General features: G+C 36.3%; 1 protein-coding gene across 5 annotated transcripts in view; it reads right to left on the bottom strand.

Moving 5' to 3' along the window:
• The window catches only part of LOC133655395 (calcium-activated potassium channel subunit alpha-1a-like), a 151,138-nt gene that overhangs the window by 105,738 nt on the left and 19,037 nt on the right, over positions 1-26,363 (bottom strand). For all 5 annotated transcript variants that reach the window (XM_062055514.1, XM_062055510.1, XM_062055511.1 and 2 more), the window contains exon 2: positions 7,753-7,899. In XM_062055514.1, the coding sequence (XP_061911498.1) occupies positions 7,753-7,899 (147 nt within the window). The remainder of the gene's footprint in view (positions 1-7,752; positions 7,900-26,363) is intronic.

Raw genomic sequence — 26,363 nt, 5'->3', positions numbered from 1 at the left:
TACAATACATATATACATACACACATTTATATACATACACATAAATATACATGTATATGTGCATATGTGTGTGTGTGTGTGTGTGTGTATATATATATATATATATATATATATATATATATATATATATATATATATATATATATATATATATATATATATATATATATATATATATATATACATACAGTATATATATATATATATTTATATATATACATACAGTATATATATATATATATATTTTTTTTTTTAAATGTAATTCTATTTTACTTGAATAATTTGAACTTTTATTCATTAAGAATATAAACAAGTAATTTTAGTCAACTTTCTATACAGTCATTTAGCTAAAATCTTTTAAATATATCTATTCATCGCATACCAAAAGTACATTAAATAAATAAAGTATGTTTAACAAGTGATTATAACAAATATACTAAAATATTAAATTTCTATAATAACCACACTTTTCATGAATCCAAGCATATTTTGGGTGGTATTGAAAAAATGTTTAGCTAAATAAAATGTCTGGATCCAGTTAAAAATATAAAAAATGTTTGCTATTATAATGAAGTCAGTTTCTGACACATTTGCATTACAGTACTGGGGCAATGTTTTATTCTGGAAACTTCTGGCAGCTGCCGCCGCCCCAAAATAGAGCATCAGACTGGGAGGCAAAGCCAAATATTGCTGCTATCGAGGCGCGGCCCCCCTTTGGCACTCGGGTGGAACCACAGGTGGCAAGACGGAATTTTGTTACGAGGCACACTTGTCAATGTCAATGTTATAAAACAAAAATCTCTTACTGTATGCGTTAAATATTTATTTAACGACGTAATTCATTTTAAAACAACATACTATTGCTCTGATTGATCAGATTCATCATTCTGCAGCACACATGACAGAATGGACAGGGGCACAGTCAGACATTTTCGGACGATTTATTTGGAATCTATTTATGTCAGTCACGGTTTAATGTGGGGAAAAAATACAGCTCAAAGCACAAATCTTAAGGGGTTGTTTTGTAGTAGTGTTGTCCCGATACCAATATTTTGGTACCAATACCGGTAACAAATACTCGATACTTCTCGGTACTTTTCTAAATAAAGGTGACCACAAAAAATTGCATGATTGGCTTTATTTTAACAAAATAGGGTATATTAAACATATGTTTCTTATTGCAAGTTTGTTCTTAAATAAAATAGTGAACATACAAGACAACTTGTCTTTTATTAGTAAATAAGCAAACAAAGACTCCTAATTTGTCTGCTGACATATGCAGTAACATATTGTGTCATTTATCATTCTATTATTTTGTCAAAATTATAAAGGACAAGTGGTTGAAAATTAATTATTAATCTACTTGTTCATTTACTGTTAATATCTGCTTACTTTCTCTTTTAACATGTTCTATCTACACTTCTGTTAAAATGGAATAATCACTTATTCTTCTGTTGTTTGGATGCTTTACATTAGTTTTGGATGATGATACCACAAATTTGGGTATCAATCCGATATTCATCGTCATTACAGGATCATACATTGGTCATATTCATGAATTGATTTACATGGACCCCGACTTAAACAAGTTGAAAAACTTATTCGGGTGTTACCATTTAGTGGTCAACTGTACGGAATATGCACTGTACTGTGCAATCTACTAATAAAAGTTTTAATCAATCAATCAGTCAAAACTCATGTGTCCATGGACATAGTTCCTGAGTTTATAAACATAACAAACATTTTTTAAACGGGGTGAAACCGGTACTTTTTAGAGGCGGTATAGTACCGAATATGATTCATTAGTATCGCGGTACTATACTAATACCGGTATACCGTACAACCCTACTTTGTTGTTTGCATTGTTCTTAGGATCACCGTTCTTAGTCCCATAAAAAAAAAAAAAAAAGTTTGATTCTTCTTTGACATTTTGGAATTGGGACTGACTTTGCAAAAATGCACTTAAAATTTTACTCTGCAGTCCAGCAATGTCTATCCACATCAATTTTGTGAACAATTTGCTACTCCGTACCCAGCAGGGACAAGACATTGATACAACGTTGATTATACATACATGTCCTTAAAAGTGACTTTGAAACAACGTTGCAAAATAGTTTTATATGTAAGTTGAGAGTAGAGATGTCCGATAATATCGGCCTGCCGATATTATCGGCCGATATATGCGTTAAAATGTAATATCGGAAATTATCGGTATCGTTTTTTTTATTATCGGTATCGTTTTTTTCTTCTTTTTTTTTTAATTAAATCAACATAAAAAACACAAGATACACTTACAATTAGTGCACCAACCCAAAAAACCTCCCTCCCCCATTTACACTCATTCACACAAAAGGGTTGTTTCTTTCTGTTATTAATATTCTGGTTCCTACATTATATATCAATATATATCAACACAGTCTGCAAGGGATACAGTCCGTAAGCACACATGATTGTGCGTGCTGCTGCTCCACTAATAGTACTAACCTTTAACAGTTAATTTTACTAATTTTCATTCATTACTAGTTTCTATGTAACTGTTTTTATATTGTTGTACTTTCTTTTTTATTCAAGAAAATGTTTTTAATTTATTTATCTTATTTTACAAATTTTTAAAAAAAGTACCTTGTCTTCACCATACCTGGTTGTCCAAATTAGGCATAATAATGTGTTAATTCCACGACTGCATATATCGGTTGATATCGGTATCGGTAATTAAAGAGTTGGACAATATCGGAATATCGGATATCGGCAAAAAGCCATTATCGGACATCCCTAGTTGAGAGTGAAGGAAATGACCAAATGGCAATGGTCAAATCAACGTCACAACCTGACATTAAATAAACATTGTCAAAAAGCATGTTAATGTTGTATTTGTATTGTAAAATGTTGGTTGGGAAATGACCAAAATTCAATGGTTAAATCAATGTCAGAACCCAACATTAATTAAATGTCGTCAAAAAGCATGTTGCTCCAACGTTAGGTTTGAGTTGCTCAACGTCAGGACCTAATTCTACAAGTTCTCAACGATGATTTAATATCTTGTGCCAGCTGGGTATGAAATATAAAAATCAGCAGTTCATTTTCACGTCTACTGGATCTCGTAGGGCACTACAACCAACTGCCCTTTATGTAAAATCGATACTTCCAAGATGTAAATACCAGGCCGAAGACGACTCCCTGTGTAGTCTGTCACCTGATCGGACTTCCTCGACACTTTGGTAAAGTGAGACACGTGTGACTCATAAGCTGTTTTCGTTTGACAACTGCCGTTAACAAGGGAAGTCAGAGATACATATATTATGTATGACTGATGCAAAAGTGTCCTTTATGGTGTTGATTCGAAAAAAAACACATTTAATACTGATGACTCATTCTGTGCCACCTGTGCTAGTTTGGCTATGCTAGCAACAGCCATTCCAAAGTAGCTATACTACATTTTACTGGGTTATTTTTTATTTTTTGTCTGGTTTTGTATTTGTTTTGTATCGTCCCGTGAGGTGTGTATTATTTTTTGTTCGGTTTGTACTTCATGAAGTTTTTGCACTTGTTTTTTTGGTGTGTTTTTTGTTTGTTTTCATTATATTGGGATGTATTTGTTTGGTTTGTATTAGAGATGTCCGATAATATCGGCCTGCCGATATTATCGGCCGATATATGCGTTAAAATGTAATATCGGAAATTATCGGTATCGGTTTTTTTATTATCAGTATCGTTTTTTGGGGGTTTTTTTTGTTTTGTTTTTTTAATTAAATCAACATGAAAAACACAAGATACACTTACAATTAGTGCACCAACCCAAGAAACCTCCCTCCCCCATTTACACTCATTCACACAAAAGGGTTGTTTCTTTCTGTTATTAATATTCTGGTTCCTACATTATATATCAATATATATCAATACAGTCTGCAAGGGATACAGTCCGTAAGCACACATGATTGTGCGTGCTGCTGGTCCACTAATAGTACTAACCTTTAACAGTTAATTTTACTAATTTTCATTCATTACTAGTTTCTATGTAACTGTTTTTATATTGTTGTACTTTCTTTTTTATTCAAGAAAATGTTTTTAATTTATTCATCTTATTTTACAATTTTTTAAAAAAAGTACCTTGTCTTCACCATACCTGGTTGTCCAAATTAGGCATAATAATGTGTTAATTCCAAGACTGCATATATCGGTTGATATCGGTATCGGTTGATATCGGTATCGGCAATTAAAGAGTTGGACAATATCGGAATATCGGATATCGGCAAAAAGTCATTATCGGACATCCCTAGTTTGTATGCTTGTGAATCTGGGCTATCCATTAACTAATGTTGAAAGGGGCAGGAAATATAAGATTTTCTTCATCCTGTTCCTTCTCAAGCATGGGTGTGTAAATATGTGTTTTGTTGTTAGAGTTTGATTGTCTATTGATCATATAATGCACATCAATGAAGGAGATAAATAAAAAATGAATGAAAAAAAAGAATGAATTTACCAGTTAAAAGCTATCACTAACATAGTTCTACATTACCGTAATTTCCGGACTATAAGCCGCACCTGACTATAAGCCGCACCAGCTAAATTTAGGGGAAAATACAGATTGCTCCATATATAAGCCGCACCCGACTATAAGCCGCAGGGTTTTGATGTGTAATTAGCGTAGTATATAGGGGTTCCTGCTACCACGGAGGGGATTGTCGGGACAGAGATGACTGTTTGGGAACGCAAAGCGTCCCATTTATTAACAATAAATCTTTCAATCATTCAATCAAACTTTCACATCTTTGACATGGCGAACAGCATTCGTGCAGAGTACAAATAATACAACGGTGCAAAGTAATACAAAGTGCTCGCCTGTACGTTATCAAAATAACCAGCCTACCGGTATATGAAAAGTCAGTCTTTAAACATTGTGTCATCGTCTTCCTCCTGCGTACTAAAACCACCGAAATCCTCTTTGTCGGTGTCGGAGAAGAACAGGCCGTAAATAAGCCGCACCCTTGTATAAGCCGCAGGGACCAGAACGAGGGGAAAAAGTAGCGGTTTATAGTCCGGAAATTACGGTATATTAAAATGTGACTGTATCGAAGTAGCGTAAACATAAGCTTGGAGTTAGCTAACTAGCTATCTAAATCCTTTAAAAAAAAAAAGTTTAACTCTTTGAGTCCAAAATGGTTTTCTTTGGTATCAGATCATTATGTGGTTGTGTGTTAAATGCATCTATGACATGATTATCAAAAGATTGTCCCATAATGTTATGAAAACTGGAGGCTAACTGTGTTTAACAGCACAGCAGGAACGGGGAGATAAAAGAAAAACAATAACGCAGCAAACGACAGATGGGATCTCTCAGCGTTGTCAATCTGTGGTGGGTGCATTGTTGCAAATATAGGATCCTGTTGACTGCAACTAAGTAAACACGTTTTTTTTATTTAAAGAGCTGACCTTCCGTAAATAAATGTTGAGCGCCTGGGAGGTGTATTGAAGAGACTTCTGACTGCTAATTAAAGAACGACATACCCTATATTGCCACAAGTATTTGGCCACCCATCCAATTGATCAGAATCAGGTGTCCTAATCACTTGGCCCGGCCACAGGTGTATAAAATCAAGCACTTAGGCATGGAGACTGTTTCTACAAACATTTGTGAAAGAATGGGCCGCTCTCAACGTATATATATATGCAGTTTATAGTCCGGTGCGGCTAATATATGGGAAAATATTTTTTGGCCCTAAAATTTAGATTGTCAGATGGAAAAGTGTGATTCATCACTCCAGAGAAGGCGTTTCCACTGCTCTAGAGTCCAGTGGCGACGTGCTTTACACCACTGCATCCGGTGCTTTGCGTTGGACTTGGTGATGTATGGCTTAGATGCAGCTGCCCGGCCATGGAAACCCATTCCAAGAAGCTCTCTGCGTACTGTACACGTGGGCTAGTTGGAAGGTCACATGAAGTTTGGAGCTCTGTAGCAACTGTGCAGAAAGTCGGCGACCTCTTTGCACTATGCGCTTCAGCATCTGCTGACCCCTCTCTGTCAGTTTACGTGGCCTACCACTTGGTGGCTGATTTGCTGTCGTTCCCAAACTCTTCCATTTTCTTACAATAAAGCCGACAGTTGACATCACCATGGAGTTATTGAGTCTGTTTAGCTGTTTGGAGAGGTAGCTTCCGCAGCTACTGGGTACGGTGTTGTTTGATCAGCCGTTTGGAAACAATTAAGGTATGTAAATAAATATTTACAGAATCTTTCCGTGTAAATGACTAATTAGGCAAGGTATATACACTACCGTTTAAAAGTTTGGGGTCACATTTAAATGTCCTTATTTTTGAAGGAAAAGCACTGTACTTTTCAATGAAGATAACTTTAAACTAGTCTTAACTTTAAAGAAATACACTCTATACATTGCTAATGTGGTAAATGACTATTCTAGCTGCAAATGTCTGGTTTTTGGTGCAATATCTACATAGGTGTATAGAGGCCCATTTCCAGCAACTATCACTCCAGTGTTCTAATGGTACAATGTGTTTGCTCATTGGCTCAGAAGGCTAATTGATGATTAGAAAACCCTTGTGCAATCATGTTCACACATCTGAAAACAGTTTAGCTCGTTACAGAAGCTACAAAACTGACCTTCCTTTGAGCAGATTGAGTTTCTGGAGCATCACATTTGTGGGGTCAATTAAACGCTCAAAATGGCCAGAAAAAGAGAACTTTCATCTGAAACTCGACAGTCTATTCTTGTTCTTAGAAATGAAGGCTATTCCACAAAATTGTTTGGGTGACCCCAAACTTTTGAACGGTAGTGTATATGTGGCTAATACATGGGAAAATATATTTTGGCCCTAGAATTTAGTGGTTGCGGCTAACCAGTGGCTAACTAGCGTGCTAGCATATATCAATCAATCAATCAATCAATCAATCAATGTTTATTTATATAGCCCTAAATCACATGTGTCTCAAAGGGCTGGAACGAAATGTTTATCAAGAGCCATTGTCTTATTCACTGTGATATGAAGAAAAATGTGCACTCACAATGCGAAATACACTATTAATTTATACGAACGGTATTGACAAATGTAAAAAAAAAAATGTAGATTTACCTAGTAACGTCAACATTTTTTGTATTTTTTTGACTTCTTTAGAAAAGCAAAAAAAGCAAATATGACTTATTTTATTTATTCGTCTAATTATCTTTTATTTAAAAATGACTTTCAAAAAACAGGAAAAATTACTTTCGAAAAACTGACAAAAGTCAGCAAAAATGATGCTTATATACATTGGCACCAAGCTGCCATGTGAATGGAGTTGTATGTAGATGCTATGCTGTGCCTGTCAAATAACATGGCCCATTAAAAGGCTGAGAACACACATCTGCTACGTCTAGCTAAGCTCCCGTTGCCGTGGCAACAGACGACCGCTACTACGGTGGTTAATGTTTCATGCCACGACCAGCACGCCGGCATGCAGCGTTCATTGCGGAAGGCCGGGTGACACATAAAAAGGGACTCGAATCAACGACCCTTTGGTCACAGGCCACAATTTAACCTGTAAGGATGCTACGCTAGTGAAGGCACGCGCGTATGTCGCCATGGCAACCCCCCTGAACATGTCCTGACTCTCTCTCCCTCGCCGAGGAGCATTAGGGGATACGAGTGTGTGACCTTAATACACTCTTTAAAGCTCTCCTCTTTGTTGCATGTGTGCAGAGATAAGCCACCTAGATAAGCTTTGCACAGCCACAGATACACTTTAAACACAACACTCACCAGGACTCGCCCCGTCAACGTCTGCGCCGAGATCATGACCCCCGCCCAGTCCTTCACCGACGTCATCCAGCCCACCTCGCTGGCCGCCCCCTCATCCTTGTCCGCCCGCTTGAGGACGCCGTCGCCCGTGATGACCCGGTGGACCTCCTGCGAGAATACAAGAGGAGGCAACGTCAACACACAGGAACGAAATGTTATCAAGAGCCATTGTCTTATTCACTGTGATATGAAGAAGAATGTGCACTCACAATGCGAAATACACTATTAAATTATATGAACGGTATTGATATATGTAAAAAAGATATCTAGATTTACGTATTAAACCACTAATCAGTATTAGTGGGACTAGTAATGTCAAAATTTTTTGTATTTTTTTAAATATTTGACTTCTTTAGAAAAAAAAAAGCAAATATTACTTATTTTATTTATTCGTCTATTTATCTTATATTTAAAATTGACTTTCAAAAAACTGGAAAAATGACTTAGAAAAACTGTTTGACAAAAGTCAGCATTTTCTGAAACGGACATATTAAAAAATCAGCCAAAAATTACTTATTTCACCAAAAAATTAAAGAAATACTTATTTTACAAAATACTAAAAACATTTACTTTAATTTTACAAAAAAAACAGCAAAGCTTACTTTTTCTTTCCATCCATCCATCCATCCATTTTCTACCGCTTGTCCCTTTTGGGGTCGCTGGAGCCTATCTCAGCTGCATTCGGGCAGAAGGCGGGGTACACCCTGGACAAGTCGCCACCTCATCGCAGGGCCAACACAGATAGACAGACAACATTCACACTCACATTCACACACTAGGGCCAATTTAGTGTTGCCAATCAACCTATCCCCAGGTGCATGTCTTTGGAGGTGGGAGGAAGCCGGAGTACCCGGAGGGAACCCACGCAGTCACGGGGAGAACATGCAAACTCCACACAGAAAGATCCCGAGCGCAGGATGGAACCCAGGGCTTCTCAGGACCTTCGTATTGTGAGGCACATGCACTAACCCCTGTTTCACCGTGCTGCCCAGCTTACTTTTTGTATAATAAAATTCCAATAAAAAACCCCAATAATCACTTTCAGAAATCACATACATACATACATACATACATACATATATATATATATATATAGGCCCGGCCCTAACCAATCTGGCGCCCTAGCCAAGATTTTAGGTGGCGCCCCCCCACATCGGCAGTGAAGTGTATATACTCACAAGAAACCGAATAGCTTTGTCTTTGACCTTTTTTTTTACTTAAAGAAAGCAAATTAACAGAATAGTTAACAAGATTAAAAAAAATATGGATAAATAAATGAATACAAAAAATAAAAAATGAATATATGAAATACAATATTTTTTACATACATAAACACAAAATAAAACGTGTCAACAAGTTGCATAAAATAAATTAAAAATACAATATAAATAAGGCACTGCACAAAACAAGATATCAAACCAGTATGACTTTAACAACTATATTACAAAAAAAGGGGATCCTACAGAGTTCTCTATTTGTGCTTTTTAATATTGCATTAACTAGAATGACTTACAAATTACTGTACACCAGGGAGTACTGTAATTACCTAACGTTACATTATTATTTTCCATAACAATTTAGCCCCCTCCACAATATTAACCCGACGTTAAAACAGAACTAGCTATTTATTGATTAGCAATTGCCGAATCATGTAACATTAGCTTAATGCTAAAAAGCCAGGTTACTATCACATTCTGTAACAGACAAATAATTTCATGTAGGCTAACGTTACCTCCCTGCTACCTCTGTCTTTTTCTCGTTTCTCCTCTTCTTTTCTCTTTTTTCTTCCCTGGGCACCTGACAGTTTTGGCCGTTTTGACATCTTGTGTTGATTTTTTTATGTGGGACGTCCAAAAAGAGTCATGATACGGGAAGGGAGGGGGCGCACCGTGCCGGGGGAGGGGGGGCGTAATGTTGTAACAAATAATATTTCTATTAAATAGGCTTTACTTTGCATTTTAATTAACGTGGGATTATTTTATGTATTTAGAAATAATAGTACCAACTTTTTTTTTTTTTTTTCCTCCAACATTTGTGGCACTGACGTGGCGCCCCCTGATGGACGGCGCCCCCTGATGGACGGCGCCCTTAGCATTTGCCTATACGGCCCATGCCACGGGCCGGCCCTGTATACATACATACATACATACATGCATATATATACATACATACATACATACATACAGGGTTTTTCTCGCGTTCAAAATTGCGTGGTGGCCGCCCCCAACCAGAGCGATTGATATCGCTCAACACAGCATAAAGCTCCGGCTGTGTTGATTGAGCGATTGATGTCCCTCTGCGGCAGCTACGTATTTTAACTGCAGTTGCAGCGTTGCGCCACTATAGAGGCACTGTATTTTTTTATATGAATGTCACACACACACTAGGTGTGGTGAGATTACCCTCTGCATTTGACCCATCACCCTCACCCCCTGGAGGTGAGGGGAGCAGTGAGCAGCAGCGGTGGCCGCGCCCGGGAATCATTTTGGTGATTTAACTCCCAATTCCAACCCTTGAAGCTGAGTGCCAAGCAGGGAGGGTTTTTTTTATAGTCTTTGGTATGACTCGGCCGGGGTTTGAACTCACGACCTACCGATCTCGACAGCAGTGCACCGGAAAGACATGAAGCAACTACCGAAGACGAAACCTGTTGTTTCCCGCTACTTGGTGCATAACGTTGACCGCCGTAACAAGTGGATTTCTGCCATACGGAGCATGAGGGATCACTGGACTCCTACAGAACACTCCAGACTGTGCTGTGAACATTTTGTCTCTGGTAAGTGAACACAGCTAGTAGTGTTAGCTTCATTTCCAACCTTTTCTGACTAATAATAATAGATCAATTGATTGAAAAATGTATTAGAAGTTTGCATAGGATCAGGTAGAGTTTCATGACGGTACAGATTGACTGGTCAACTAAAGGGAGTTACTCCAAGAAACAATACAAGCATGTCGGGGGTGGCATAGCTCGGTTGGTAGAGTAGCCGTGCCAGCAACTTGAGGGTTCCAAGTTCGATTCCCGCTTCCGCCATCCTTGTCACTGCTGTTGTGTCCTTGGGCAAGACACTTTACCCACCTGCTCCCAGTGTCACCCACACTGGTTTAAATGTAACTTAGATATTGGGTTTCACTATGTAAAGCGCTTTGAGTCACTAGAGAAAAGCGCTATATAAATATAATTCACTTCACTAATTCACTTCACATGTCATGTTTATTTAAAAAAAAGTTTCCTCTGCATCAGAGTAACGTTTATGTTTTTTAGCGTTGCAGATATGGCAGGCAAAATCAGCCACCACTTTAAAAAGCGATCTCACGAGGAGGAAAGTCAAGAGTCCAGGTGAAACGGAGCAAATAAATTAACGTAACAGGCAGTTAAAATGTAATAATTCATGGTGGTGACAACATGTAGAACATTTTGTCCACAGAGCACTTGAAGGCTGCTTCAAAATCATCCATGAGTGTCTCAAACAAAAGTGGCCCCAGCACACAAGCTATCAGCCCATCATTCTCTTATGCAAGCACTGAGGCCACAGGTGTCAAAGTCAAGGCCCGGGGGCCAGTTCTGGCCCGCGACATCATTTTATAAATAAATAATGATAAATGGGTTATACTTGTATAGCGCTTTTCTACTTTCAAGGTACTCAAAGCGCTTTGACAGTATTTCCACATTCACCCATTCACACACACATTCACACACTGATGGCGGGAGCTGCCATGCAAGGCGCTAACCAGCAGCCATCAGGAGCAAGGGTGAAGTGTCTTGCCCAAGGACACAACGGACGTGACTAGGATGGTAGAAGGTGGGGATTGAACCCCTGTAACCAGCAACCGTCCGATTGCTGGCACGGCCATTCTACCAACTTCGCCCGCAAACACCTGGAAATTATATGTGTCAATAAAGCAGCGTTTCTCAAAGTGTGGGGCGCGCCCCACTGGTGGGGAATAGAGACATGACAGGTGGGGCGCGAGGAACGGGAGGAAATTTCACTTTGATTTTTTTATTTTTTTTATTATTATTTTTTTTACTATGCTTTCATTTTCTATACACACTGTAAATCACTTTGTGATTCTGTCTGTGAAATCCGCTATATAGATAAATGTAAATTACTTATTTTTCCTGTAGGCTTTACATTTCTAGGTAGGAGCGAAAGTTTACTGACATAGCAACAGTAACTAATGGGGGCGGGGCTAAACGGAAGCTTTGTGAATGGCGAGTCACTGTGCGAAGATTTGCTGTTTTGCAAATACATAAAAAATAGAGCCACTGCTGATGAGCTGTTCAAGATAATGGACAGTTTCCTCAAAGAACACGACCTTAAATGGGAAAACTGTGTGGGCTTTTGCTCTGATGGCACGGATGGCAAAGTCAAGAAACGGGCTGCAGGCTCTAATAAAGAGGGTTGCGCCAAATGCGCATTGGACACAATGTGTCATTCACTGGGAAACACTCGCGTCAAGGCAGCTCAGCCCCGAATTCAATGAGGTTTTAACAGTGGCAGTGTCAAGCCTGCAACCCCGATTTGAAAAGCTGTGCAGTGCAAAACAGGCTCATTGCAGCCACTAATGCTGGAGTACTGTAAAACTCATGTTCACTTGCCCTGTCCTCCTTTTTTTTGGCAAAGATTGCAAAGTGGCACTTTTATTTTCATTTATTATTGAACTTGATGCAAGTTATTTGATTTATTATTGAACTTGATGCAAGTTATAACACTTTTATTTGATTTATTATTGAACTTGATGCAAGTTATTTGATTTATTATTGAACTTGATGCAAGTTATAACACTTTTGTTTTATTTATTATTGAACTTGATGCAAGTTATAACACTTTTGTTTTATTTATTATTGAACTTGATGCAAGTTATTTGATTTATTATTGAACTTGATGTAAGTTATAACACTTTTATTTGATTTATTATTGAACTTGATGCAAGTTATAACACTTTTTTTTATTTATTATTGAACTTGATGCAAGTTATAACACTTTTTTTTATTTATTATTGAACTTGATGCAAGTTATAACACTTTTTGATTTATTATTGAACTTGATGCAAGTTATAACACTTTTGTTTTATTCATTATTGAATTGATGCAAGTTATTTTATTTGATATTGAACTTGATGCAAGTTATACCACAGCTGCACAGTTATTTTATTTATTATTGAACTTGATTTTATTTTATGTTATTGAGTTTGAATGTATAAAACTTGATGTTACTTGATGTTCGATAAATTTGAAAATGTTAAGCTTGGCATTAGCGTTCTGTTGGGGCGATGGGGGCAGGTGGGGCTTGAAAACTCCCCCTTGTCCAAAGTGGGGGATGACAAAAAAAGTTTTAAAACCACTGCAATAAAGTATTTAATATTTTCTCACTAAAGGTAATGGATTTTTTTCATTTTTCAAATATGTGTACTGCTTGAAATTGCATGCCTTTTAAACTTAAATAGTATCCATTATTGTAACAAATATTACAGTATATTATCATACATTCCAAACATTTTTTGTCTAAATAAAAATAAATACTTAAATAACTGCTTGACTTATGATTTCTACCCATCAAATTAATAAAAATGACAATAAATTGTGCGGTGTTCTTTACAGCATATTACCGTAAATTGGAAAAAAAATATATATATATATATATATATATATATATATATATATATATATATATATATATATATATATATATATATATATATATATATATATATATATATATATATATATATATATATATATATATATATATATATATATATATATATATATCGTAGCAGAACCTCCAGGTTCTGTAACAGCTTCTTCCCTCAGGCTGTAAGACTCTTGAACGCATCATAATAATCCCCTCAATTCCCCCCCAAAATGGATTAACTCGCTGGAATATAAAGACAATATAACATGCATCCATAAAGGTGGATGCATATGCAAAAGTGCAATATATTTATCTGTACAGTAATCTATTTATTTATTTCTGTACCTTATTGATTTTTTTATCCTGCACTACCATGAGCTAATGCAACGAAATTTCGTTCTTATCTGTACTGTAAAATTCAAATTTGAATGACAATAAAAAGGAAGTCTAAGTCTAAGTCTATATATATATATATATATATATATATATATATATATATATATATATATATATATATATATATATATATATATATATATATATATATATATATATATACACACATATATGCTAGCAACAAAGTATATATTTTGAGCAATTAATTTAAAACATTTCTTTGAATGCATTTATGTCTTTTTTTGACACTTTACATACTCTTTCTTAGGTGCATTTTCATGTAGCCTATACATTTTGAAAACCTTTACATTTGACTGAAGCATGAATGCATACATGTATTTATTATTTTGTATTATTTTCTTTAATTCAGCATGCACATATTTTTGGCTTTATTTTGTTCCAGCCCAAAATCAGCTGGGATGAGGCTCCTGAAGATGAAGGGGTGAGCGAGCGTATGAGTGAATGAATGGTGTGTGTTTTACATAAAGAGCCTCCAGTGTGAACAGTGTGTGTACTGTATATACTGCATGTAGTACGTGTGCGTACAGTAGTAGTAGTACAGTAAAGAGACTTGTGGTTAAACAAACACAAGCTTCCGGCTCACATGACAAGCATCCATGATGATGGCACACGTAAAGTAAACCCCTCCCCAAAATAGCCCTGCTTTTCCCGTCCATGACTCAAAGCTATTAGAAACACACGTGTGCCTTGATGTCCATGCCGGTGATTTTAGCGCCACACGTTCTGCACATGAGGAAAGGGCCGCCTTCAAAGCGTCCAGACCGACGGCCCCCCACACACCCCACTACCCCCCCGTGCATTGCAAGTATGCATTTCCACTGAGCCGTAAACCTTTGTGTGTTTTATGTTTTGTTTTCTAGCACCACCTTATCAACGGAAAAGTCACATGCAGCAGTTGTGGATAGATGACATATATTAAAACGGAGTTAAAATACATAAAAACTGTGGATTTGACATCAACAATATCCAAAAAAGGTTAAGTCAGAACCAACCATCCATCCATCCATTTAATACCACTTGTCCCTTTTATTTGCTAGCAATTTATGTGTATACAAATATACTGTATAGTCAAAGTGATACTTGTATCTAAGCACATTAAAAGAGAACGTAATACAGTTTAAACCACTCTTTAATCATATTTTTTTTCTATATTATTAATGTATTTTTCATATTGTCATAATCAAATTGTTAGTTGTGCTTTTTTATTTGCATATGTCACATACACATCTCTTCTAGTTAAGAAGTCTTAAAGGCCTACTGAAATGAAATGTTTTTATTTAAACGGGGATAGCAGATCTATTCTATGTGTCATACTTGATCAGTTCGCGATATTGCCATATTTTTGCTGAAAGGATTTAGTAGAGAACAACGACGATAAAGATCGCAACTTTTGGTATCTGACCAAAAAAAAGCCTTGCCCCTACCGGAAGTAGCGTGACGTAGTCAGTTGAACATTTCCGCAAAGTTCCCTATTGTTTACAGTGATGGCGGCCAGAAGTGAGAGCGATTCGGACCGAGAAAGCGACGATTTCCCCATTAATTTGAGCGAGGATGAAAGATTTGTGGATGAGGAAAGTGCAAGTGAAGGACTAGTGGGGAGTGGAAGCTATTCAGATAGGGAAGATGCTGTGAGAGCCGGGGGTGACCTGATATTCAGCTGGGAATGACTACAACAGTAAATAAACACAAGACATATATATACTCTATTAGCCACAACACAACCAGGCTTACAGGTATATTTAATATGCCACAAATTAATCCCGCATAAAAACACCTAGGTGTTTGTTATGCTAGCTCCTAGCTCCCGTCCATATAACCCGCCAATACAGTTCAAACACCTGCACAACACACACACTCACTCAGCCCAAAGGACCGTTCACCTAACCCAAGGTTCATAAAGCTTATATATTTAACCAAAGTTACGTACGTGACACGCACGTACGGGCAAGCGATCAAATGTTTGATCAACACCAACACAGATGTCCAGAATACTGTGGAATAATGAGATGAAAACAGAGCTAGTTTGTATTGGCTTCATTGGGGGCGCCATACCTCTGTTTCACTGGCTACGTCACGCGCATACGTCATCCTCCAAAGGAGTTTTAAACCGGAAGTTTAGCGGGAAATTTAAAATTGCACTTTATAAGTTAACCCGGCCGTATTGGCATGTGTTGCAATGTTAGGATTTGGTCGGTAGTAGTGGCTTTCAGTAGGCCTTTAAAGGGGAATTACAGTTTCTTGGGAATTTTGCCTATGATTCACAATCCTTATGTGAGACAAGAACACATTTTCTCTTTTTTTTTTGCATTCTAAATCGTAAATCACTGCAAAAACTGAAATCTAAGTAAGATGAAATATCTCAAATAAGGGTGATATTTGCTTATTTTCTGTCTGATAAGATAATTCTTCTCACTAAGCAGATTTTATGTTAGAGTGTTTTACTTGTTTTAAGGGTTTTGGTCCTAAATTATCTCAGTAAGATGTTACAGCTTGTAGCTGAGATTTTATGACCTATATTGAGTAAAACATGCTTGAAACTAGAATATCAACTGATGCAAAGCTGTGTCATCAACACTAAGAAGTATAAAACTGTCTTTTTAAAGTAATAATTTCTTACTTCTAGCATGAAAAAAAATCATCATTTTGACACAAATGTGTCTCATAATTAAAACAGATGACAGCCAAATGGACTTTGCTGTTTTATTTCCAAAGAAACAAGAGAAAATAGGTACTCATATAGTAGTACAGTTGGCACAGTACAGTTAACTGACAGTTAATATTTAAACATTTAACATTTCAAACAATTTTCAACAGAAATAGTTCATGCACATTCAGATAAATTCTTCAAAATTACAATAAAAAAAAATTATATATGTATATGTGCGCACTAATTGACTGAAAGAGCACGCACTTGGCACGATGATGTCATGTTGTCGATGGAAAAATGCATTTTTAGACCATATGATTTGCCTGAGCAGCTAGGAGACCCCGAGAGTAACAAGCGGTTTCCTTGTTGCCTTTCCATTAAGAACAATAACTTAGTTTTAGCATAAGTTTGCTGGTTTCAAGCGCATATCATTATGTCAAGATAATGGCACTAGCATTTACTTAATTTAAGAATATTTTTCAACATATTGAGCAAAAAGGTCTCTTTTTTTTTCTACCAAGAAAAGTGCACTTGTTATTAGTGAGAATATACTTATTTTAAGGTATTTTTGGGTTCATTGAGGTTAGCTAATTTTACTTGTTTTGGAAAGTCTTGACAAGCCAAATTTTCTTGTTCTATTGAAAGATAATTTTGCTTAGTTCAAATAAAATACCCCTAATTTTTGTATTTTTTTTCTTGTTTTTGAACACTGACTTTTTGCAGTGTAAATAAATGTTAGAAAAAATCAGCTAACAGTAGAGCCAATCGGAGCTTATCTATTACGCCCATAAAGCCCTCTAAAAATATCTAAAAACCGCCAACAATACTCCATTTATGTTTTGTGACCTGAATATTACCCAAGTATTAGCGTTACTGTTATTATAAACGCTAATGTTAAGGACCTATTTTTAGCGGCGCATTGAACACAGGGAGGTAACTAGCTTATGCTGCTATATGACATCATGAGCTGGTGAGCTGCTCTCTCGCCTCTGAGTTGGTGAAAGTTAATTCTACATTATTAAATCATGTCTCTCACCAAAATAGTAGAAGATTGTGGCCATAAACCAATAAGTTGGTCAACTTTGACATCCAACTTAAACTGGGAAATGGCGAGAAAGACACGGAAAGATGCACCCACTTTTTTTTAACCCTTCGCGGGGATTATGAGTGAGTGAGCTGTGGCATTTCTGGCTTTTTCCATTCATCCTTTTGATAGATTTAGTAAAGAGAAAGCGCTAAAGTTGATTTAAAAAAAAAAATGTAGGCCTACTTAATATAATTGAAATATAATAATAAATAATTGAAGAATAATAAAAAATATATTTTTTAATTTTTTTATTTTTTTTTCAAATTAGTTTCACTAAAAACGCCACATTTTTCCTCAAAAATGGTGTGACTAAATTTTGTTGGTGGATGTGTTTGATTGAAAACACATTTTATCCACATAAACACTAAGTTTGGACATTATTTCCAAGGCGGACACATCAGTGTTTCCCAAACATATACGCAGTTAGTTTTGACGCTCACAAACACATTATAACGCACCTGGTCTGCCAGAGAATAAGAAGACTGAGCAGGAGGAATTAGTGTTGACAACATAGCGATTTTCGTACTATATTTAGTGAATACTATAGCTCTGAATTTTTGGGCACCACATGTGCAGTGGGGGTTATGATTCGATTCAGAATCGATTCTCACTTCGAAATCAATACTTTTTTAATAACATTGCACTGCAAAAACTGAAATCTAAGTAATATGAAATATCTCAAATAAGGGTGATATTTGCTTATTTTCTGTCTGATAAGATAATTCTTATCACTAAGCAGATTTTATGTCAGAGTGTTTTACTTGTTTTAAGTGTTTTGGTCCTAAATGATCTCAGTAAGATATTACAGCTTGTTGCTGAGATGTTATGACCTAGATTGAGTAAAACATGCTTGAAACTAGAATATCAACTGTTGCAAAGCTGTGTCATCAACACTCACAAGTATAAAACTACTTTTTTAAAGTAATAATTTTTTACTTCATGAAAAAAAATCATCATTTTGACACAAATGTGTCTTATAATTAAAACAGATGACAGCCAAATGGACTTTGCTGTTTTATTTTCAAGGAAACAAGAGAAAATACGTACTCATATAGTAGTACAGTTGGCACAGTACAGTAAACTGACAGTTAATATTTAAACGTTTAACATTTCAAACAATTTTGAACAGAAATAGTTCATGCACATTCAGATAAATTCCTCAAAATTACAATTAAAAACATTTTGGCCGGGGGCCAGGCTGTATATATGCGCACTAATTGACTGAAAGAGCACACACTTGGCGCGATGATGTCATGTTATCCATGGAAAAATGCATTTTTAGACAATATGATTTGCCTGAACGGGTAGGAGACCCCGAGAGTAAGAAGATGTTGCCTTGTTGCCTTTCCATTAAGAACAATACATTTGTTTTTAGCATAAGTTTTCTGGTTTCAAGAAATGTAATGCCGAGCGCATATCATTATGTCAAGATAATGGCACTAGCATTTACTTAATTTAAGAATATTTTTCACCATATTGAGCAAAAAGGTCTCTTTTTTTTTCTACCAAAAAAAGTGCACTTCTAATTAGTGAGAATATACTTATTTTAAGGTATTTTCGGATTCATTGAAGTTAGCTAATTTTACTTGTTTTGGAAAGTCTTGACAAGCCAAATTTTCTTGTTCTATTGGCAGATAATTTTGCTTAGTTCAAATAAAATACCCCTCATTTTTGTATTTTTTTTTTCTTGTTTTTGAACACTGACTTTTTGCAGTGTGGGTGCCAGTTTAATGATTAACAAAATTTGTATTTGTTTATTTGAAGGACAATGTGCAGTTACATTAAGGAGATGCCTGCACCAGATTTAGCACCGTGCTAATTTCCACCTGTAGTCCTTTTATGGTGCATCGAACATCCACAATTAAATTACACAGGATTGAAAATACACAACAACATTGAAATTACATAATGATAAACAATTTAAAATACAAGCACAATACATAGAGGGCGAATTACAAATCAGTATTTTAGCAGCTTCATTTAAAGTACAGAAGTATATTAAGTAGGGATGTCCGATAATGGCTTTTTGCCGATATCCGATATTCCGATATTGTCCAACTCTTTAATTACCGATACCGATATCAACCGATACCGATATCAACCGATATATGCAGTCGTGGAATTAACACATTATTATGCCTAATTTGGACAACCAGGTATGGTGAAGATAAGGTACTTTTTAAAAAAATTTGTAAAATAAGATAAATAAATTTAAAAAAAATTCTTGAATAAAAAAGAAAGTACAACAATATAAAAACAGTTACATAGAAACTAGTAATGAATAAAAATTAGTAAAATTAACTGTTAAAGGTTAGTACTATTAGTGGACCAGCAGCACGCACAATCATGTGTGCTTACGGACTGTATCCCTTGCAGACTGTATTGATATATATTGATATATAATGTAGGAACCAGAATATTAATAACAGAAAGAAACAACCCTTTTGTGTGAATGAGTGTAAATGGGGGAGGGAGGTTTTTTTGGGTTGGTGCACTAATTGTAAGTGTATCTTGTGTTTTTTTATGTTGATTTAATAAAAATAAAAAATACAATTTAAAAAAAAAACGATACCGATAATTTAAAAAAACGATACCGATAATTTCCGATATTACATTTTAACCCATATATCGGCCGATAATATCGGCAGGCCGATATTATCGGACATCTCTAATATAAAGTGCAGCAGTTTTGATCAAAGTCCACATACAGTGCAGTAGCCATCAGATGATACCCATAAGGGTATCGTAGCCACAAAATAAACAGCTCTGATAGATTTCTATATTACATAAAAGAAAAAATTTAAATTAAAACAAAGATAGTAATGACATTTTATTTAGAAAAGTATCTAAAAATGTATCTGAATACATTTTGGTACCGGTACCAAAATATAATATTCTTCATCTAAACGGGAAGATATAAACATCCCAGCAGACGGCATCCCAGTGAGAGCAGACATTGTACAGTAAGTGGTTGTTTTATAATGTTTGTTGTTTCTCATGAAGTCTGTCCTGAGTAGTAGTCGGTGTTGTTGAAGGAAAAAGCAAACTTTGTGGTGAGTCTGTGAAAAGATTGCACCGCTGTATACTTAAAATGAGCAAAATACACACATTTTACATGTTCTTTATATATGTGCCTGTTACTACATTACATACTGTATGTACTTACTGTATGTACAGTCAATTTATCATTGATGGAGGTGTTAGGATGTTTTTAGAGCACTATGTAGGCGGAATAGAGCGACGCCCCTTTGACTCCATTGTTAGCTGACTTTTTCGAACATTTATTTACGATTTAAAATGCATAAAATAAAATAAAAACGTGTTCTTGTCTTACATGAGTATTGTTGAGTTGAGTTGAGTTTGAGTTTATTACGAACATGCAAGCATACAACATGATACATCTCAATTTCCAGTTTCTCTTTTCAACATGTTCAAAAAGGAGTAGGAAGAAGCAGAGCTTATTTAATCCTACCCCTTTTCTTTCACATAACAGTTGCTAAAACTTTTGTTCACTTCCTGTTCTCAATTTCTTCCCAATATACTCCATAAGTAATCACAATAAAAATAAATAAATAAATAATTGGTGAAGTAAGTTATATTTCATATGATGAGATGAGTAAGATTATTTTGAGTATGAATGAATGGATGGATGAAATAAATTCAGAATGTTTATCATAGCTCTTCTTCTTTGTACTTTGTAAACACTTTAAGTTTGAAGAGTTTCTTAAAGTGGATCATATTAGTCCATTGTTTGATTGCTTTGCTTAATCCATTCCATAATTTAATTCCACATACTGATATACTGAAGGTCTTAAGTGTTGTACGTGCATAACAATGTTTTAAATTACATTTTTCTCTAAGATTATATTTCTCCTCTTTTTTTGAGAAGAATTGTTGCATATTCTTGGGTAGCAGGTTATAGTTTGCTTTGTGTATAATTTTAGCTGTTTGCAAATTCACTATTCACATATATTGAGAACAACATTTAAAAAGAGTGCAGTTCCCCTTTAAGTGCAAAACTTTGGTGCAATAAAGTCAAATACATTTATGAATGTGGTGTCGATGCATTGACAAAAAGTGCTTCTCCTGTTCAATTCCCTGAGGCCACTATGACGCAGTGAGAAGATGCTAGGGCACAGTTACCTTAGTTACTGTTGCTAGGTCTGATAAGGATGGACAAAAGGCATTCGAGACTGTATGCACTATAAAAAAAAATGTTTTAAAAGTACTGAATTGAACTTGAATGTGCTACGTTGTGATTTATAGTGTGGACGCTTTCTAATTCTGTCTCATACCCAACTAAAAAAAGATGGCGTTAATTAGTATGTCTCAGTGATTCACAACCCGAAAACATCTAAATGATGTGGACCCCCCCCCCCCAACCCCCACCCCACCATTAATCACCTCCACTATTAGGGGAAAATTGATGGCTGCACTCTGAAATTCAATTAGGTAAGGAGGCATTAAGTAGAGGCCAGCCGACCACGGAGCTCTCTTACTGCGGCACAGAGCCTGCGGCGCTAACCGCATCCTACTAACACAACATGGCCGCCAACAGTGTTGTATATTAATATTGACATGTGCTATATAGACAACGTACAAAGTGGACTATTCAAATATTAATGCGTTGGCACCAATTACAAATAGTGCCAAAAATGTCGTCCTGTGATGTTAACACACTCCACAAATATAGCAGACATGTTTTGCTGAAAATGCAACGTTTTCACACGAATACACATCATTTGCATGATTCCAACATTGCGTTAAAACATAGCATTTTTCCGCATAACTGTAAAACTGGATGTGTTTCGCTGAAATCCCTAAATTGTGTTCCACGGCATACTTTGACACACTGTTGAAATCTACAAAGAGCCAGCAAGTCTGTGCAAAAATGCAATATTTTGACGGAACTTAAAGGCCTACTGAAACCTGCTACTACCGACCACGCAGTCTGATAGTTTATATATCAATGATGAAATCTTAACATTGCAACACATGCCAATACGGCCGGGTTAACTTATAAAGTGACATTTAAAATTTCCCGGAAATATCCGGCTGAAACGTCGCGGTATGATGACGTATGCGCGTGGCGAAGTCAGTTTAACGGAAGTTATGGTACCCCGTAGAATCCTATACAAAAAGCTTTGTTTTCATTTCATAATTCCACAGTATTCTGGACATCTTTTGCAATTTGTTTAATGAACAATGAAGGCTGCAAAGAAGACAGTTGTAGGTGGGATCGGTGTATTAGCAGCGGACTACAGCAACACAACCAGGAGGACTTTGTTGGAGAGCAGACGCGCTAGTCGCCGACCTCAACTTGACTTCCTACGTCTACGGGCCGCCAAACGCATCGGGTGAAGTCCTTCGTCCTTCTGCCGATCGCTGGAACGTAGGTGAGCACGCGTGTTGATGAGCAGATGAGGGCTGGCTGGCGTAGGTGGAGAGCTAATGTTTTTAGCATAGCTCTGTGCGGTCCGGTTGCTAAGTTAGCTTCAATGGCGTCGTTAGCACAGCATTGTTAACCTTCGCCAGCCTGGAAAGCATTAACCGTGTATTTACATGTCCACGGTTTAATAGTATTGTTGATTTTCTATCTATCCTTCCAGTCAGGGGTTTATTTTTTTTGTTTCTATATGCAGTTAAAGCACGATGCTATCACGTTAGCTCGTAGCTAAAGTATTTCGCCGATGTATTGTCGTGGAGATAAAAGGCACTGAATGTCCATTTCGCGTTCTCGACTCTCATTTTCAAGAGGATATAGCATCCGAGGTGGTTTAAAATACAAATCCGTGATCCACAATAGAAAAAGGAGAGTGTGGAATCCAATGAGCCAGCTTGTACCTAAGTTACGGTCAGAGCGAAAAAAGATACGTCCATCACTGCCTCTCAAGTCCTTCACTGTAACGTTCCTCATCTACGAATCTTTCATCCTCGCTCAAATTAATGGGGTAATCGTCACTTTCTCGTTCCGAATCTCTCTCGCTCCATTGTAAACAACGGGGAATTGTGAGGAATACTAGCTCCTGTGACGTCACGCTACTTCCGGTACAGGCAAGGCTTTTTTTTTTATCAGCGAGCAAAAGTTGCGAACTTTATCGTCGATTTTCTCTACTAAATCCTTTCAGCAAAAATATGGCAATATCGCGAAATGATCAAGTATGACACATAGAATGGATCTGCTATTCCCGTTTAAATAAAAAAAAATCATTTCAGTAGGCCTTTAAAAACAGGAAGAGTTACTTGTTTTCTTCCTTCTTCTTTATTTAACCAGGTAAAAAGTCATTGCAAATAAAAAAAATGTATGCAAGACTGACCTGGCCCAAAGAGCAGTAAAACAGGTATCACAAATACGTATAACCACAACAAAAAACAGGAGCAGTCACACACTATAGTTAAAAGTACAAATCACGTATATTAACATTAAAAACACGCAATAGGTAAAACAGGGTCTCTGCCGGTTTCAACATGTCAAACTTAAGACTTTAAGACTTTTTTTAAGACCTTCTTGAAAATAATTTAAGATAATTTCTCATCCATACGGACAAAAAATACAAGGACAAAGTAAAATAAGAGTTCCGGAATGTATTTTAAGTAGAGATGTCCGATAATGGCTTTTTTGCCGATATCCCGATATTGTCCAACTCTTAATTACCGATTCCGATATCAACCGATACGATATATACAGTCGTGGAATTAACACATCATTATGCCTAATTTTGTTGTGATGCCCCGCTGGATGCATTAAACAATGTAACAAGGTTTTCCAAAAGAAATCAACTCAAGTTATGGAAAAAAAATGCCAACATGGCACTGCCATATTTATTATTGAAGTCACAAAGTGCATTATTTTTTTTAACATGCCTCAAAACAGCAGCTCGGAACATTGGGACATGCTCTCATGAGGAGGTTGAGGTGGGCGGGGTGGGGTTGAGTTGGGTGTATATTGTAGCGTCCCGGAAGAGTTAGTGCTGCAAGGGGTTCTGGGTATTTGTTCTGTTGTGTTTATATTGTGTTACGGTGCGGATGTTCTCCTGAAATGTGTTTGTCATTCTTGTTTGGTGTGGGTTCACAGTGTGCCGCATATTTGTAACAGTGTTAAAGTTGTTTATACGTTCACCCTCAGTATGACCTGTATGGCTGTTGACCAAGTATGCCTTGCATTCACTTGTGTGTGTGAAAAGCCGTAGATATTATGTGATTGGGCCGGCACGCAAAGGCAGTGCCATTAAGGCACGCCTCCAATATTGTTGTCTGGGAGAAATTCGGGAGAATGGTTGCCCCAGGGGATTTTCAGGAGGGGCACTGAAATTCGGGAGTCTCCCTGGAAAATCGGGAGGGTTGGCAAATATGACCGGGAGACGCAACTGCTCTGTACTTCTCCCTACGTCAGTGAACCACTCCGTACAGAGGCATTTTAAAGTCATAAATGTTACTTTTTGAAACCGATACCGATAATTTCCGATATTACATTTTAAAGCATTTATCGGCCGATAATATCGGACTGCCGATACTATCGGACATCTCTAATTTTAAGTATATGAATTCATTCACTGCTTTTTCACATTGGAAAACAAAATGGTTAAACTAACTAAATGCATCAGGAGCTTCTCTAGTGTAAACTAATTGAAAAAAAATATTAGCAAACATGGTAACAGCCAATTTTCAGATTTTGCCATTGAAGTGTTTTAAAAAAATTTCTAAAAACGCTGTGCTTTTACAAAAAGTTTAGTTTTTTTTCCTTTCAATCAATCTGCAACATGATTACACAAAAATATAAAAATATTGTGACTAAATTTTGATGGCGACGTGTTTAATTAGGAAGCCATCTTTTTTCCACAAAAACACGTTAATTTGTTTTAAAAAATGTTTTGCTAGGTACACACAACACACAAATGTGATATCTTGACAAAAATACCATAAAGGTCCTCAAAATTATGAGCAAATATTTCACAGAGAAATGTAGCATTTTTTTGTGCAAATTGACCAAATTGTGAAAATAGGGGTTTTTTTGTGACAAAATGTGGCATTTTAACCAATGTTGCCTTCAAAATTATGTAAAATTACAACGGTTTTAGAAATTGTAGATTTATATATATATATAATGGTAGCATCTAAAATCTTAGATACGACCTCCGATACAGTTTATAACAAAACGCTCTTGTAAATGTAACATTTTAACCAAAACATGTCCACCCTCAAAATGATGCTTTTTTTTTTAGAAATGTAGTATTTTATACAACACAATGGCAGTATCATTGCAAAAGATTTTCTAAAACACAAAATTTCTCAACGAAAAGGCAACATTTTTATAAATTTTTCCTAAATTTGCTACCGTATTTCTCGGACTATAAGGCGCACTTAAAATCCTTTCATTTTCTCAAAACTTGACAGTGCGCCTAATGTACGGAATAATTTTGGTTGTACTTACCGACCTTGAAGCTATTTTATTTGGTACATGATGAAATGATAAGTGTGACCAGTAGATGGCAGTCGCACATAAGAGACACGTGTAGACTGCAATATGATGGCAGTCACACATAAGATACGTGTAGACTGCAATATGACTCAAGTAAACAACACCAACATTTTATATGCTCCATTGAAAATATAGAACATTACACACGGCGCTCAAAAATCTATCAAAATGTTTTAGTACAACTCTGATAAGCTATGAAGCCGCACCGCTTGATGGATTGTACTGTGTTTCAACATATGAGTATTATTATGGTGTGTATATAAGTTAAGACATTATCTGGCATTTTGTTTCGCAATATCACGCAGAAGC

This window comes from Entelurus aequoreus, linkage group LG08, assembly GCF_033978785.1.
Source record: "Entelurus aequoreus isolate RoL-2023_Sb linkage group LG08, RoL_Eaeq_v1.1, whole genome shotgun sequence".
In the NCBI taxonomy this organism is placed as follows: Eukaryota; Metazoa; Chordata; class Actinopteri; order Syngnathiformes; family Syngnathidae; genus Entelurus; species Entelurus aequoreus.
Note: the sequence above shows the minus strand (reverse complement) of the source record. Positions and strands in the feature narration are given on the sequence as shown.